The 16,393-nt window shown below is 46.2% G+C and overlaps 1 protein-coding gene across 1 annotated transcript; it reads left to right on the plus strand.

Annotated features, from left to right (window-relative positions):
- Positions 1-1,096: 1,096 nt before the first annotated feature.
- Positions 1,097-14,996, plus strand: VSIG10L2 (V-set and immunoglobulin domain containing 10 like 2; the record flags this gene model as incomplete). Its single annotated transcript, XM_069079940.1, has 10 exons — positions 1,097-1,169; positions 3,165-3,512; positions 3,833-4,108; positions 7,536-7,811; positions 8,594-8,842; positions 9,231-9,485; positions 10,421-10,711; positions 11,260-11,556; positions 14,479-14,601; positions 14,980-14,996. Coding segments are annotated over exons 1-10 (2,205 nt in total), but the record flags the coding sequence as incomplete, so codon positions are not given.
- Between the last annotated feature and the right edge of the window lie 1,397 nt (positions 14,997-16,393).

Here is a 16,393-nt window from a genome sequence, read left to right on the forward strand (position 1 = left end):
GACCCTAACGTGGTGATCTGAAAGGTCCTCGGCCATGGAGATCTCCTAGAAAGGTCACCAGGGCTCATAAGAGCATGGCATCGTGAACATGGCTATTGTCCTGGAGTTCCAGAGAACTCAAGACAAAGAAGAAGACCCAGCAGTTTTCATTTGAACCCATCCCTCTCCATCTACCCCTGTTCATCTATAAGGAGGAAAATACCTTCCCCTTTCCCGTCTCCCATCTAACCCGCATGAAGAAGTGGCCAGACACCCAATCCCCCCACTCTCCATGGCCTAGATTGGAGGCCTACCACCTCTGCTTACTCTGCCACAGGAATTGTATGTCCTTTAGAGAGGATGGAAAACTCTGATCCCATCTGCTTTTGTCATCCAAATAAGATTCTCCCAGGGCTAGCTATGCTTTGGTATCAGAGACCTCAGAAAAGGTGCCAGGAAGAAAGATATATCTCTAGACCTTCTGGGAGGACAGTCCCTTCCATTTCCAATTCCCAGGACCACACTAAGCTTTGGAAGGTGCCAGTGGAGGGAGGGAATGGAGAGGATTCTAGGAATTAGAATTCATTATAAAAGGTGACTAAGAGGTAATAAGGAATTAGTAGTGCTTCACTGAACATCAGAGTTACATGATACTTGTTGCTGGGGAGGATGGAGAGGGGATTCCTATATGGGGCAGAGGGAAGTTGCATTAGATGACATTCCCATTTTCCTTCCCATAGTAAGATTTTATAATTCTATAATAGCCACTTAATGTGAAAAGGCAGGGCCTCTGGTAGACCTGGACCTGTCCCCTTAGACTTCCCTCAGACCTTGACCCTTCCCCTCTCTAAATAGTGCCCCTGGCCCCTTTCTGAATTATGGATGCTGTGAATCATCTGGCATAAATAATTCACAATGAATCCAGCCCAGAGAGTAACAAGAGAGCCGGAAAGTGAGGTGGGTATCCCTTGAGGCTGGAGAAGGCAACCTGAGCCCAGCCCCCAAGTCTCCTGGGCTCTGGTGTTAGGGCTGGTTCCTAGGACAAGAAGCAAGAGAGCCCAGGTGGGGAGCAGAACCTGAAGCTTTGTGTCTGGAGTTCTTGGGGTGATAGTCCACCATGGCTGGTGGACTAGCCAAGTACCTACATGTATGTCTCTGCTTCCTGATACAACTCCCTCTGCAGAGCTCAGGTGAGTGATGATCAACCTCCCTTTCCCATAAGACATAGGTTTGTCCCAAGCTCAAGCCCTGTTCCATCTTTTTACCCACCAGCCACTGTCTACCTTTCCTTGATACATAATAATTACTACCATTGGACAGAACTTGCCTTTCATATTACATATGAATCAAACAGATTTGATGGCAGCACCTCAGCATTTGGAAGCCATACTTTATACTTTCTATGATTTCACTTGAATCCGTGAAACAGGGGGATAGGAATTGTTATTCACATTTTATAGATGAGGAAAATAAGGCCTGAAGAGGTGAAATTATTTCCAAGGTCACACAGGCATTTAAGTGTCAGTCAAAGAACCTATGTCTCCCAATTCCCACCAATGTTCTTTCTATAGACTATGGATTCATCTTCACTTTTCTTGAGAAAAAAAGATATCAGAATTTGACTTGTGGTGTTATTCTTGGGTGGCTGGGTGGTACAGTGAATAGAGCACTGGACCTGGAGTCAGGAAGACCTGAGTTTAAATATTACTTCAGACACTTACCTGGGCAAATCATGTGACACTGTTTGCCTCAGTTTCCTCATCTGTAAAATGAGCTGGAGAAGGAAATGGAAAACCACTCCAGTATCTCTGCCAAGAAAAACCCAAAATGGAGTCATGAAGAGTTGGACATAATTAAAAGAACTCAACAACATTTATTTCCTTCTCTTTCCCTTTTATATCTCATTCTCTTCTTCCTTTTCTCGACTTCCTGTTCCATTTTTTGTTTCCTGCCTTGGAGGGAAAGATCATGGTAATGATGTCACTCAGTACCCTGTCCTGGAACCTTCTCAGAAAATCTCAAAGCATTTTGTAGGCAAGCAGTCTGATACTGGCAGCTATGGTTTCCACTGACAGAGAAGGATGGATATGTGCAGCTGTACGTCAGAGGTTAGATGCTATTGGAAAACCAAGTTCAAAGTTAGAATTTGGGGCTTTTCTGAGGAAATTAGATATTTTGTTGATTGTTAGATTAATAGAGGGCATCTTATGCCATGTTTTCCCTAGAGCTGTGATGGAGATGACACCAAGTCATCTCTTGCTGGGGATGGGGGGCAAGGGACTGGGAGGAGTATTGGGGATGAGTGATTTCCCACTGATCATTATCTCTGTACCTCCGGAGGAAAATGTGGGAAGCTTTTCCAGAAGCCTAAACCTATGTGCAAATTTCTTCAGAGCAGGAGGAGCCTTTCTTGAGCACCAGTCCCAGCAGCTGTCTTAAAACTACAACTATTAGACAGTTCTTGATGTCTAACTTAAATATTTCTCCCTGTCACTTTAGTCTTCTTTTTCTGGTTCTGGTCTTGGAGGGTCTGCATAATAGGAAGCTGGGTCTCAATTTCCTCATCCACAAGGTGAAGAGATTGTTGACCAAGGTCAAGGAATCTCAAGCTAGGGACTCCAAGAGCTGAAAGGGACCTTAGCAATCATCTAGAGCAGGGGTTCTTAATCTTTTTTGTGTCATGGACCCCTTCTCAGAATAATGTTTTAAGTGCATAAAATAAAATACACAGGATTACAAAGGAAACCAAAGGTTAGTGACAACAAAGATGTATTTTTTCCTATCTAAGGTCTCAAATCCCCTGACATCTATCTATGGATCCCAGTCTAAGATACCTTGATCTTGGCCAAAGATCTCTTCATCTTGCAGAAGAGGAAACTGAGACCCAGTGGCTTAACTGAGCTAGTTACACAGCAAGCTAGAAGCAAAATGGGGAGATGAACCCAGGTGTTCTGACTTCTGACAAAATGCCCTTGTTTTTAAACCATGTTGACTCTTAGGAGTAGAAAGGAAGACTTGCCAAGAATATTATAGAGAGGATGCTTCAGGGAGTGTTGAACTAGGTCATTTCTGAGGTTCCTTTCCAGGTAAAAAGTATTTGCTGCTATGATCTTAACATTCCAGCCAGGATCTGCTGCTAATCCAGGGGAGCTTGGGAGCTCTGACTTGTCCTTTTCCTCCCCCAGGACAGCCTCTCCCAACTTTAAGTGCCCCATCCAAGGAAGTGCCTATCAAAGGAATTCAAGGAGATTCCCTGGAACTGGCCTGTGCCCCAGTTCCCACTCCCCTTGTGGTCTTCTGGAGCTTTACCCCGCCAGGTTCCCTGGCCCCCCAGCCTATAGCTGTCACCAATGGAGCTGAGGTCAAGGTGGAGCCAGAAGCTCTAGCTCTGGGGACTGTGAGCCTAAGGAATAGTAGTCTGGTGATGGAGGGACTTCGGATAGCAGCCCAGGGGAGGTTCCTGTGCCAGGCCTTATATTCAGCTGGTGGTGAACTCCATACTGCCTATTCCTACATCATTTTGTCGGTTTTGGGTGAGTGGGTACAGAAGTGCAATAAAGAAGAAAGGGAGTTCTGAGATTGCTGCTAATGTGCAATATTGTCTTGCATGGACTTGCATATCATTTGTATACATTTGCATGTGGTTAATTTGTTGGGCATCATTCTTCTATCTCCTCCCCACCAGTCACTAGAACAAGAAAAAAATGAAATCTAGAACTCTGGGGACCAAATTATGGAGGGAAGGGGGCTGTAATTCCAGGAAAGAAGAGGGCAGATATTATGGGACAAGAAGAGGGGGCCGAGCAAGATGACTCCTGCATCTGTAATGAAAAAACCTCTTTCCTTCTACCAGTGCCTGTGTCTAAGCCCCAGGTGCGCCTGAGCAGCCCATCCCCAGTGGAGGGAGAATCCCTGGTAGTGGCATGTGTCATCCGGGAGGGCACAGGTCCTGTGTCCTTTGCCTGGCAACATCAGGGACCTCAGGGATCCCGAGGGGCCCTGACTGAGAGGACTGAGCAGTTACTCCATCTGGAACCTGTGAATAGAACACACACTGGCTGGTACATCTGTAGTGCTCAAAATGAGGTCAACAGACTCAACAGCGAGAAAGTCTACCTAGACGTCATCTGTAAGTGGCCAGCTCCTGATGGGCACCCATAGGAGAGGACCTTGCTCTTTCCCCAAACACTACTCCAACCCAAACACAAGGCCTGAGAACCTTCCTCCCAGTATCAGTTCTCCCAGATAGGAAGCCTAAGGGACACTCAAAGGGAAAACCCCAAGGAAGTCATTCATTCATTCAATCAATCAACCAATACATTTATTAATCACCTACATCATGCAAGGCTAGACATCAAGGAAGATACAATGATAACTAAGCCATAGATAGCCTTTGCCCTCAAGGAGGTTACAATTTAGTAGGAGGATAAAGTATGTACACAAATACCCATAATACAAAATAGAACATGATAAGTGCATAAGAGGTGAATATCTTCAGATTGTGAGAGCCCAGAAGTGGGGAGAAGGGAAGGCTTTGTAAAGAAGGCAGAGTGAGCCAAGCTTCATCAGGCATTTCAGGCAGAAGAAATAAGAAAATGCAGAAAAGGAGGAAAATACACAGCACATACAGAAGATGGCTACCATTGGACAGAAACACAGATTAAGAGAAGATTAGTGGGAGGTAAAGTTGCAAAGGAAAGTTGACAGGGTCATCAGATCAGTAAAGTAGGAAGATCCATTTAATAACAGTACTGAGTGGCAGCGTCTGCAGGTGAGAAGAACAGCTCAGAGTTGCCCCCAGGACACTCTCAGACTGTGGCCCTGAATTGTTACCCTCATAAGGTCTGATTTCATACAAGATCTTTGGGGGCAGAAATTGTTTAATTTTTTCATCTTTTTATGCCCATTACCCAGCATAGTACTTGGCACGTAGTGGGACCTTAATAAATGCCTGTTGACTTGCTTGGTTGATGAGGTCCTATCCTCATTTTTTTGCCTGCTTAGAGACACTTATTAAAAGTAGATGTTGAGCGTTCTTCAGAGTGATTAGCCTGATTCAAGAGCCTAGATCAATCAATTAATAAATATTTATCAATCAATATTTATCAAGTACCTTCTATATTTTAGGCACTGTGCTTAGTGCTTTTGAGGCAAAAGGCAGTCCAGCTCAAGGAGCTCACAAGAGACAACAAGCAAACAAATATATACACACAATATATAGGATATACAGGAAATAATTAACAAAGGGAAGACATGAATTAAGAGGGGTTGGGAAAGACTTCCTATAAAATATGAGATTTTAGTTGTGACTTAAAGAAAGTCAGGGAAATCTGCAGATGAAATTATGGGTGGGATAGCATTCCAGGCACAGGGCATAGTCAGTGAAAATGCCTGGAGCCAGAGGTGGAGTGTCTTGTCCATGGAGCAGCCCGGAAGCCAGTGTCACTGGATCAAAGAGGACATGTAAGGGAGGGAAGTGTAAGGAGACTGGAGAGGCAGGAGGAAGCAAGGCTATGAAGGGCTTTGAAGGCCAAGCAGAGGATTTTGTATATGGGGACAGAGGACCTAGAAGTTAGTGAGGAAAAGAGAACAGTGACCCAGTGAGAAGTTAGAAATTATGAGATCCAAGTTCAAAGTCAAAGGGTGGGGCTTTTCTGTGGAAACTAGAGAATAGTTCAGCCCCAAGACTCAGAGATTTAGGAAAACCAAGCCTGGGGTGCTTGCTTGCTAATGTGGATTAAGATGTGGAGGGTATTAGAAATAAGGAGAAAAGAAACCTACTTTCTCAGAGGCCAAGAGGATTGACAGAGCTCCAGTTTAGGTTGATCCTATAAATCATAGAACCAGACAGGGAAGGCCAAGAAAAAGCAGATTCAGGGACTGGATGGAGGGATCCAACATTGTACTCTGTCCTGTCCAGATCATAACTAGAGTACCATATTTAGCTTAGTACTGTATTTTAGGAAGGACATTGATAAGGTGGAGAAAATCCAGAGGTGGGCAACCAGAATGGTGAAGGACCCTCAAAATTATATCATATCAATAAGAATAATATATCCTATCCATTAAAGAAATGGAGGATGGTTAGCCTGGAGAAAGGAATATCTTGGGGTTTCAGTTGAGGGGAAGAGGAGATGGGAAAGTAGCTATATTCAAGTTTTTGAAGGGTTGTGAATATGGTAGCAGCATTCACTTCCTTCTGGGGTTGGCCTCAGAGGGCAGAACAAGGAAAATTTCTAGAAGTTTCATAGAGGAAAATTTAGGTTTGTGGTAAGGAAAAATCTCAACAATCAAAGCTTCCAAAAGTGGACACAGGGTGATTCAGGAGGTATTAGATTCCCCACCCCCTACCCCTTATTGGGCTCTTTAAGCAAGGGCTAAGTGACCACTTGGTGGAGATAGTGGCTCTGAAGTGTTGTCTGTCCCTGAGATCTAGTCATATAAGATCTGTAAGAATATTCAATAGGTAATTCCTAAACAGGACAAAGTTGAGCTCTGTGATTACACTGTGTATTTGTTATCAACTCCTCATGTGTAGTTAACCTGGTCAATTCTCACACTGGCAGTAAAAGAGATTCATTGCACTCAGGTCTCATGGATGTTTATTATCTATCAGTTGTGTCCAGCTCTTTGTGATCCCACGGCCTATACATCCCATGGCCATTACTGTCCAAGGGGTTTTCTTGGTGAAGATACTAGAATGGTTTGCCATTTCCTTCTTCAGTGGATTAAGGCAAACAGAGGTTAGATGACTTGCCCAGGGTCACACAGCTAGTAAGTGTTTGAGGCTAGATGTGAACTCAGGTCTTCCTGACTCCAGGACCAGCATGCTATGCATTGAGTCACCTAGTTGCCTCCTTCAGGGGTATACTTTACCTTAAAAGAAGGTATAGGACAGTGGCCTGGGGCCACTCAGGCCCAGATAAGAACACATCTAGCTTGGACTGAAGGGGGTTCAGTATTCTGGAGTTGTTACTGCACTTGCGTAGTGGACCTCGTGTATTATGTATGTTATCTAACAAAATTAAAGTCTCATTAGTAATAATTATGGTAATGGATAGAGAGGGCTTTGTGCCAATTGGTTGGAATTAATAATAAGATTGTGAGCTTGCTTTACCAACCAATGGTAATGTGGGACAGTGGAGAAGGTGTGGAATTCCCATGTTAGGGTTTTATAATCTTTCTTTTGCCTTCTGTAGTGCTCTCCTCCCTTCTGACTTTTTTGTTGGATTTGGGGATGCCTTTTCTTGAGAAAGATGGTAATAAAGTTTTTGCTTCTACCTTGAAAAAAAAAAAGGTATAGGAGAAAGAGAGAAGCACAAGGTTATGTGTCCAAGGTTATAATCCCTCTGAAGTAGTCTCCACAAGACAGGGAAGCTGGGCAGGGCCATTTTTCATCACACGCATGCACACACACACACACACACACACACACACACATCCTCATTCCTTCCTACTTTTTTCCAGCTGGCAATGACCTCCCTCTTCCCCCAGCCTGACTCTTCTTATGCTATTTCTTGAGGAAGGGGCCTGATCTGCTCTTCCTTGCCCCACAGACGGCCCAGATGAACCGGTGATCAGAGTGGAGCCTTTGGCGATTAGTGAGGATAGATACTGGGCGAGTGAACGGGAGGAGGTGATCCTGACCTGCCTGGCCCCTTCCAACCCCCCCAGCCGCTACGTGTGGCTGCATGATCACACTCAGGTCCACTCGGGGCCCACCTACATCATTGCTCATGCCCGCCAGTCCCATGCTGGTCACTACACCTGTCTGGCCCACAACAGCCACCTGGATACCCACACCCAGGCCACCATCCAGCTCACCATCTTCTGTGAGTGAACTCAGAACAGACCCAAGTCCTCCAGGACCTGGCGGATCTCATTTTATTTCCCACCCCCTCTCCTGAAATTTCCTAGTTTCACCTCTTGGGCTCCTAGACCCACATACCTGCACTGTCCTGAGTTGGGCTGGGCCTCAGCACCCTGGGAACAGGGTCAAATTAGGACTGTGAGTGGGGTTGTGGAGGGAGTGGTGAGTCTCTAACCTTAGAGATGGAGCTCAGGAAGTAAGGTTTACAGAGCCAACCTGACCCCCAGGAAGGTACAGGGAAAATGCAGTAGACAAAAGGAGGTGGTTTAAGGTTAGGGATGATGAGTAGGGTGTGAAGAGATGAGGTTTGGTCACCCACCTAGAGAATAATTCTCTCCATGGTGCTGAAGGGATTAGGAGTAGGGAACTGAGACCCAGAGACAGAGACAATAAAAAACAAACAAACACAAAGAAGGGGTCTTGGTTCTCAGACACACAGTTGTTGAGAAGAGGTAAGGGTTAAGGACAGGTTAGGTCTGGGTTTGGGGTTGAGTGAGTCACCTGGACCTTCTCAGGCTCCTTGGGGTCTCTGATTTCTGTCTTCTAACTCCTCCCTCCCCCTTTCCTGTGAAGTCAGTTGTGTCCTCTATCCCTCCCTGGGAATCTGGGGTGGGGGAAGGGTGACAGATAAGTACCCTTCCCCTCCCCCTAACTTCATTTCAGGCTCTGGATAAAGCTAGGTGGTGTGTTACCTTTGCTCTCCCCTCTCCCTCCTTTCCCCTTTGCCCCACCTACCTTGCCTAGATCCTCCTCAGGGGCAGCCCACCTGTGCTGTGCTCCCTGACACTGGGGCTGTGGTCCTAAATTGCTCCTGGCCTGGGGGACTCCCAGCAGCCCAGCTGCAGTGGGAGGGCCCTGAAGGTACCAGCCCCTCCGCCCCTACCAACCTCACCTGGACCCATCTGTCAACCCATCTGCCCAATGGGAGCATCTTCACCTGCATCACCCAGCATCCTGCTCTGGCCCGACCTGTCTTATGTAGGATTACCCTCTGTGAGTGCTAAAGGAATGGGGTGGAGCTTAGAACTACAGTGGAGACAGTACAAGGGGAGGGGGAGGAGGGAAGACATAGGAGTCAAAGGGCTTAGAGCTCCCAATTGGAGATGGTGAGCAGGGGGTGGGGGGCGGAGGGCAGAAGACGGGGAGCCTGGGCTTGGGAAATGGGAATATGATGGATCCTTGGACTACAAGTTAAGGGGACTTTTGAAATAGCTATTGGGTCAGACCTCAGGTCCAAAGGGTAAGAAAGTCCTGAATGCTAGGATATTACACTAGATAATTGGGAAATGTTACTCTGGAGGAGTAGGAGGGGAAGGCAGCCTCAGGCCTGCTCCCTTGGCATCCTCATTCATACATGGTGAGTCATCATTTCTTGTTCCAGGGGAGCCCAGCAGTACCCCAACCTGTTCCACCAAGGTTACTGCAGATCAATTTGTTATGCTGAGCTGTGAGTGGCCTGGGGGGCAGCCTTCAGGCTCACTCACCTGGTACAATGAAGAACAGCTACTAGGGAACAGTCGGTCTTCACCTGCCATCCAACTCCTGAAAGCCCATGAAGGGCTGGCTGGCAAGGAGTTCACCTGTAGGGGAACCCACCCCCTCAGGAATCCTGACCCAGAGTGCAGACTCCAGCTAGGTATGTAGCTGCTTTGGAAGGTGGGTTCTGGTACTGGGGGGGGGGGGATTTGTCACATTAACAGGGTAATGGCAATAAGGGACCTTGGCTGTATCACCCTGACATTACCTATGCATACTAGATCATGTCATCTGAGGACAGGTTGAAGGAATAGACATGAGGACATGAGGGTATGAGGGTATGATTGCTCTCTTCAAATACTGGAAGGAGAAAGAGGGTTTAGATTTGTTGTGTTTGACCCTAAAGGGAGGAATGGGGAGCAACAGATAGAATTTTCAGAGAGGCAAATTTAGGTTTTGGTGTCAGGAAACATTTACTATTCCCTAGAGCTATTAAAAAATGAAATTAATTTTCCAAGAAGAAAATGGGTTCCCCTTCATTGGAAGTGCTCAGGTTGGGGTTGGACAATCATTTTGGGGGAATTTTGTAGCAAGGAGTCTTGATCAAGTATGAGTTAGACTATATGGTCTCTGAAGTGCCTACCAATTCTGAGATTCCAAGGTAAGCTCCTACTGGGTCAGGACCATATTCCTTATATCTATTTCATGCGAGCCTTGAAAGGTCTTACACAAAGTCATTGTACACCATGGACAGTTAATAAACGTTGGAAGAAGTGAAAGAATGACTGAATGACAAGGGGGTAGCATGGAGATGTTATCTCCATTTCACAGGTGAGGAAAGTGAGGTATGGAGAATTTGTGATTAACTCATGGTTACACAGGTTAGTAATTGCCTGAGGTGGGACCTGAACCCAGATCTCCTGACTCCAAGTCTTTGAAAATACTATGCAAATGTTTGTCTCATTATCATCATCTTTTTTTTCTCCTCTTTTTCCTCCTCCTCCACTCCCTCCCTTACTTTTTCCCCCTCTTTCTTCTTCCATTAGAAGGTAGTGTAAGGTCACCACACCAACCCTTCGTTATTTATCTTTGCAGAAGCCCCCTGGCTGGTAGTTGACCAACCTCATGTTTCCGTGTTGGAGGGAAGGGAAGCCTGGCTGGGTTGTCTGCTGCAGGGGGGCAACCCACCTCCTCAGCTCCTGTGGCTGGGTCCCCAGCATCGTCCTGTGGAGCTAAACAACCCCCACTATACACTACAGCAGAGTGGCTCCCGACTCAGTCTCGTCCTCCATGATGCCGACCCTGCCCACCACAGTGGCATTTACCACTGCTTTGCTTGGAATGCCCTGGGCAATGCCAGCCACAGCATCCTCCTGGAGGTTCAGAGTGAGTGACAGGGGCAAAGAGAGACTTCTCTCTTGTAAGCTCCTGGAAAAAAGCAGACATTGTTACTTTGTCTTTGTATTCTACCACCCAGCACAGTGATAGGCACATAGGGGCTTAGTAAATGTTTCTTGAATCAAAGGGAATGTAATGTAAATTAGGCTCCCCCATATTCCAGGAAAGAAAACAGTCTGTGCTGCCCTGAGGGATACATGAAGATGCATGTTCTGCACTCTGTCATGCAGGCCTGCATGTAGATATAACAGAATGACAGAGCAGACCTTAGACATTATCTCTTCTGAGCCACTTACTTCACAGATGAGTAAGCTTGCTCACAAAGGGAAAATGTTGAAATTAACAGTTAGAGACAGAGCTGGGATAAAAACCAAAGTTTCCCAATTCATGGCACAGTGACCCCAGCTCCATATGCCTCATTCAGTGTGTGGGTGAGTGGGTGTAGATGCGGGGTGAGAAGGCTGGTGAATAGGGGTCACGTTTGTGTCCCTAAAGCTCCCTCCTAACCTTTCTTCCCTTTCTGCTGCTTCTCTTAGGGTACCCTGCCCCACCCAACGTCACTATCAGCAGTCTGACTTATGGGAGACAGCGAACTGAGGTGAGACTGCAGTGGGCCACGAAGGGTCCCGGGAACCTAACAGGATTTATGGTCCAGCGGAGGGCAAGCCCCCCAGGCTCAGGGGCTGGAGCCTGGGAGAAAGCAGCCGGAGACATCGAGCCAGAGAGTCGAGGGCGGCGGTTGGGTGGCCTGGATCCTGGGGTCCTTTATTCCTTTCGTGTCTTGGCACTAAATCACCGCACAGCTGGGCACCCTTCTGAGGTGAAGACACCAGGTGCTAGGCCTCCTCCTCTTCCCACCAAGGCACCCCCAAAACCTTGTCCAAGTTCTTCGTGGGAAATTCCCCACTATTGCCCCTTTTGCTGAAATAGGGGCAGCTATTTGGAGCAGTGGATGGAGCATGGAGGTTCAAGTCAGAAAGACCTGAATTCAAATCCAGTCTCAGACACTTAACTAGCTGTATGACCCTGGGAAAATCACTTCATCTCTTTCTGCCTCAGTTTCTTAATTTGTAAAATGAGGGTGATAGGGGTGGCTAGGTGGCACAGTGAATACAGCACTGGCCCTGGAGTCAGGAGGACCTGAGTTCAAATCCAGCCTCAGACACTTAACACAAAAAACTAGTCGTGTGACCTTGGGCAAGTCACTTAACCCCAATTGTCCTACCTTTCCCCTCCAAAAAGAAAAAATGAGGGTGATAACAGCACCTACTTCCCAGGGTGGTTGTGAGGATCCAATGAAATAATCATTGTAAAAGCCCTTTGCACAGTACCTGGCACATGATATTTGCTATGTAAGTGTGAGCTATTATTATTTCCCAGTTCCAGCTGCAATCTTTTCTGCCTGTTTCCCCCAACCTTAGGCATTGTCTCCCACTCAGTGCAGTACTTTTTTCTCCTTTCCATACTAAGAGGCACCAAAGGTTCCAGTGTTCCCGAGGGCCAGGAAGAAGGGCAAAGACCAAGTTCAATTATACATAAGGGGGCTGGAAGTGGATAGTATTGGACTTGGACAGGAGAACTGTGTTCAAATCCCACTGGATCCATTTACATGGACAAAGTCACAATGCCTTTGAGCAGAGTTGCCTCATCTGTGGGGTGGGTTTGTTTGTTTGGTCTGGATCTACAATTTCAATCATATGGGAAGCTCCTTCACAAAGAAACTTTCTCCACTTTGACATAAATCAGTCCGTAATTTATATCCTCAGAATGTAGGGCAAAGAGAGATTAAAGGGATTTGCCCATTATGGGTAGACTCCTCCACACTGCTAGCCCATATAAAATTCAGGATCTGAACCCAGGTTTTCCTGACTCCAAGGTCCCTCCCCTCCCACCTTCCAATACCCCATTCACTATCCTTGCTTCTCATCTAGTAAGTGAAAATGTTACTACATCCCTTACCTTATTGTGAGATTATGTAAAGCAATTTATAAACCACAAGGTGCTACATGAATATTAGTGTAGTCCCATCCCTGCCAATGGCCCTCCTGGCTTGGACTGTAGGTTGGATCCCCAAATAAGTACCCCAGGTCCACAGTTCAACTATAGTGCATAAGACTCCATCAAAATATTTATACTTTGACAGTCAGAGGAGACAATTAACTCAGAGCAAGGGCATATAGTAAGAAAAATAGCCACAAAACCTGGTGACACACTCTCACAAACAGAGTCACAGGAAGAATGGATGCCCATAGAATTTGTAAGTGGAGAAATACAGGTAAATGGAACACATGTGGCCAAGACAACTCACACCTCGGCTACCATCAGAGACTCCAAAGACTTCACGTGATGTCCTCACACTGGACTGGCTCCTTGTGGAGTGAGCACCTCTGATGGGCAAGCTGCTTGACATAATGTAGGTACATGGCCTTGATGCCAGGCCCTGGTGGGCTTCAGCTACAGGCAGCTGAAATTCTGGTCTGGGGAACCACCATACATACTTTCAGAAAGAACCATAGCCTGCACCCTGGAACTAGCAGGTAGCTGGTCAGGGCCTCTACTGTCTCCAGCTTTGGGCACAGCTGAGATTTTGGTCTAGAGTACTGCTACAATTACTCTTGGGGAAGAGATGGCATTCCTATACTAGGACCAGATCAATTGGCTCCTTAGTCCTGAGGCCTGTCATCTCCAGGGCAGGATCGCCAGACTCTTGACTCTTCTCAACTCTGCAGCTATACCACGTTTCCCTGGAAACTGCTTCTGCAGCAAGATGTTATTGCTAACTGGGGTGGGGAGGGAGGAGAGGCAAATCCCCTCCCCTGCCTGCTGCCCTATCAAGAGACACAAGGGAAAAGATGAAGAGGGAATTCAACACTTTGGTCTTTCCTCCAGAGTTGTCTAGGCCTCTCTACCAAGGTTGCTTTCTGTTTTTAAATTCAGTTTCTCCCATCTGCCCACTTTCATGATTCGGGAGAGAAAAGGCAGGGCAAGTGCATCGTCTGCCAGTCCTTAGTTATACAGGTTTAATGTTCTCAAAAGGTACACGTGTGCTACTCAGTGTCTCACACTCTTACTCGCCTTTCATCAAGTGGATTGAGGTTCTTGGCTCTTGCTTTCCTTCCTCACACAGTTTATGTTCACACATAAATACACTCACTTCTGATATGACAAGGACCATGGGAATTCTAGAATCTCTGATTTAGCACTCGTGCTTCAAGCTGGAAATCCCAAGGAGACTCCAAGTCAGGCTATAGACTTTCATATGGGAGAGTAGAAGGGAGATGGCAGGGACCAAAAGAGCTCTACAGCCAACAAAACAGACCGAGCTTTTGCTCCCTTAGAAAATTTGATCTCTTCAGCTTTCAAGGAGAGAGGGTAGCACTGGGCAATGCTGAGCATAGTAGGCTGTAAATCAAAACACCTGGGTTTGAGTTTTGACTCTGCAACTTAATAGCTAAATGACTTTGAGGAAATTACATTGAGGAAATGCTCCCTGAGCCTTTGTTTCCTCATCTGTAAAATGGGGATAATACATTTGTACTATTTATTTCATAGAATTGTGAGAAGTGAACTACTGAATAAATGTGATTTAAGAGTTTTCTCTAAACTCCAAAGGCAAGCAAGGAGGTAATCGGGAATAGGATACCCTTTAGGCAGCTCTAGAATTTGAAGACCTTGCCTGCTAACAAGAAGGAAGCTACCTAATCTAAATATTGGCCCCATGCTCATCCGATGAATTATGCTCTCTCCTCTTCCAGTGGATCCTCCCTTCAATGCCTACCCTGCTGTGCTGGGTGCAGCAGTCACTGGAATGGTAGTGGCTACAGTGGCCTCCCTGCTGGTGTTCCAGTATGCTGCTCGGCACCCAGACACCTTCCCTCGTGAGTAGCAGTTTGGTAGCTGGTGCTTATTCTTGCCAACTCAAGCTAAAGCTAGGCAAGGGAAGTAGGCACCCCTTTAACCTAATCCTCTCCTCAACTGTGGTCTCTACTAGAGGTCCCTTTCCTTGAGATACAAATGCGATAACCCTTTTGGGCTTTAGTCTCACAGATCTAGGCCAGTTCCTCTCTGTTCTGAGTTTCTACCTCGCAAGAAGATGGGAAAAGGATATTAAAATTGTGCTTCTGGATTTGAGCCTTCAATGCCCCTTCCTCCCTAGACAACCCTGTCCCCCTCCCACTTCATTCTTGCATTGCCAAATTAGGGCAGAAGGTGCTGTGGCTGGATGGCTCTGTTGATGACTGTTTTTCCTTTTGCAGGACTGGGCCAGCTGCTCTTCTTCACGTGAGTGTGGATCTCCCAATCAGGTGGTGGGTGGGAATAAAATAAGACTCTTCCAAATAGAAGACCCTAATAGTAGCTATTACTGGTGTTCTCCTTTCTTCAAGTGCCAGGGGGAATCACCAGGACAGAAGAGTGATGATGGATGCAGAGATGCAAACGGGTGAGTATAACTCACCAAGGTTTCCCCTCTAAGCAGGGGAGGGACTGACTACTTCTGAGTTTCATATCTTTGCATACATAGTAATCCTGGATATATGAGCAATGTGTCTTCCCTGAGAACCCAAGAAGCAGCTTGCCCTCTAAGGTTCCTGGCTCTTCTAAGTCCTCTATGTCTTCACTCTGTAGGTGAAGAAGCCCCAATCTCAACCATAATCCCAGGTTCATCCCTGGAACCTAATGACACTCCTGTGAATGTGACCATTACTGTGACTGCAACGCCATGAAGTCTTGGGAAAGAAAGACTATCTATGTAAATACAATCAGAGAATGGGGAAGAGTGGAAGATTCAGGGGATCAAGGAAAAATGACCCCATTTTCACTCCAACTGATCTAATATATTCAAAGGAATAACAGGGAAAATAAAACCCCAGACCAAGTTTTCCCTACTTTCACTGATAAGACAAACTTCAAATGTACTACCTACCATCTTGATAACTGAATTTCAAGTTCAATTCTGTCCTCAGTCCAAAAGAGCCATCACACCCAAGGTGGCAGCTTCTTGGAGAATACAGTTGGAAAGCCCTATGGGAAGGGTTAAGCTAGCAAATATTCACCAGATGAAGGCAAATATCCAGGAACTAGGAAGAGATTCTCTTCCAACATCTGTATGCAAGTTAAGGAGGAGGAAGTGCTAGCCAAGAAGGAACCAGAATTTTGTGTACTGAACAACTCTTTAATAAACTGCACATAATGCTGTCATTAATTGAAAGCTATTCATTATAATCCTTGCACTATCTTGCAGGGTTGTTTGAAGGGAAATGTTCCATAAACCTCAAAGTTCTCTTGAAAGGTTAAGCTGCTAAAGTTATTTGTTTTTCTACACTGGTAAAAAGTAGGTTGACAGTGACCAGCAAAAACTGCACTGAGGCAATCTTTTTATTCTTCATAAGTGACTCACTATCCCACTCACTACAGACTTTTAAAAACTTTTTTCATGCCTCTTCAACCCCTCCCCCCACAAGACTCCCTCCGAGTCCTCTTACTGTGTTTCTCCGATAATAAGACCTATCCCGAAAATAAGCCCTCCCCTTACTGTGTAAGATTCCTCTAAAATAAGCCCTCCCCCGAAAATAAGCCCTATTGAGATTGCTACTGTAGTGAAGGTGATCCTCTGCGCTACACACTACATTATGGTACCCTCTGTATGCACTGTCCCCCCCCCCCCCCCCC

This window comes from Petaurus breviceps, unplaced genomic scaffold (genome assembly GCF_028583685.1).
Source record: "Petaurus breviceps papuanus isolate PSGF00001 unplaced genomic scaffold, PetGlider_PUasm1.0 91133, whole genome shotgun sequence".
Lineage (NCBI taxonomy): Eukaryota > Metazoa > Chordata > Mammalia > Diprotodontia > Petauridae > Petaurus > Petaurus breviceps.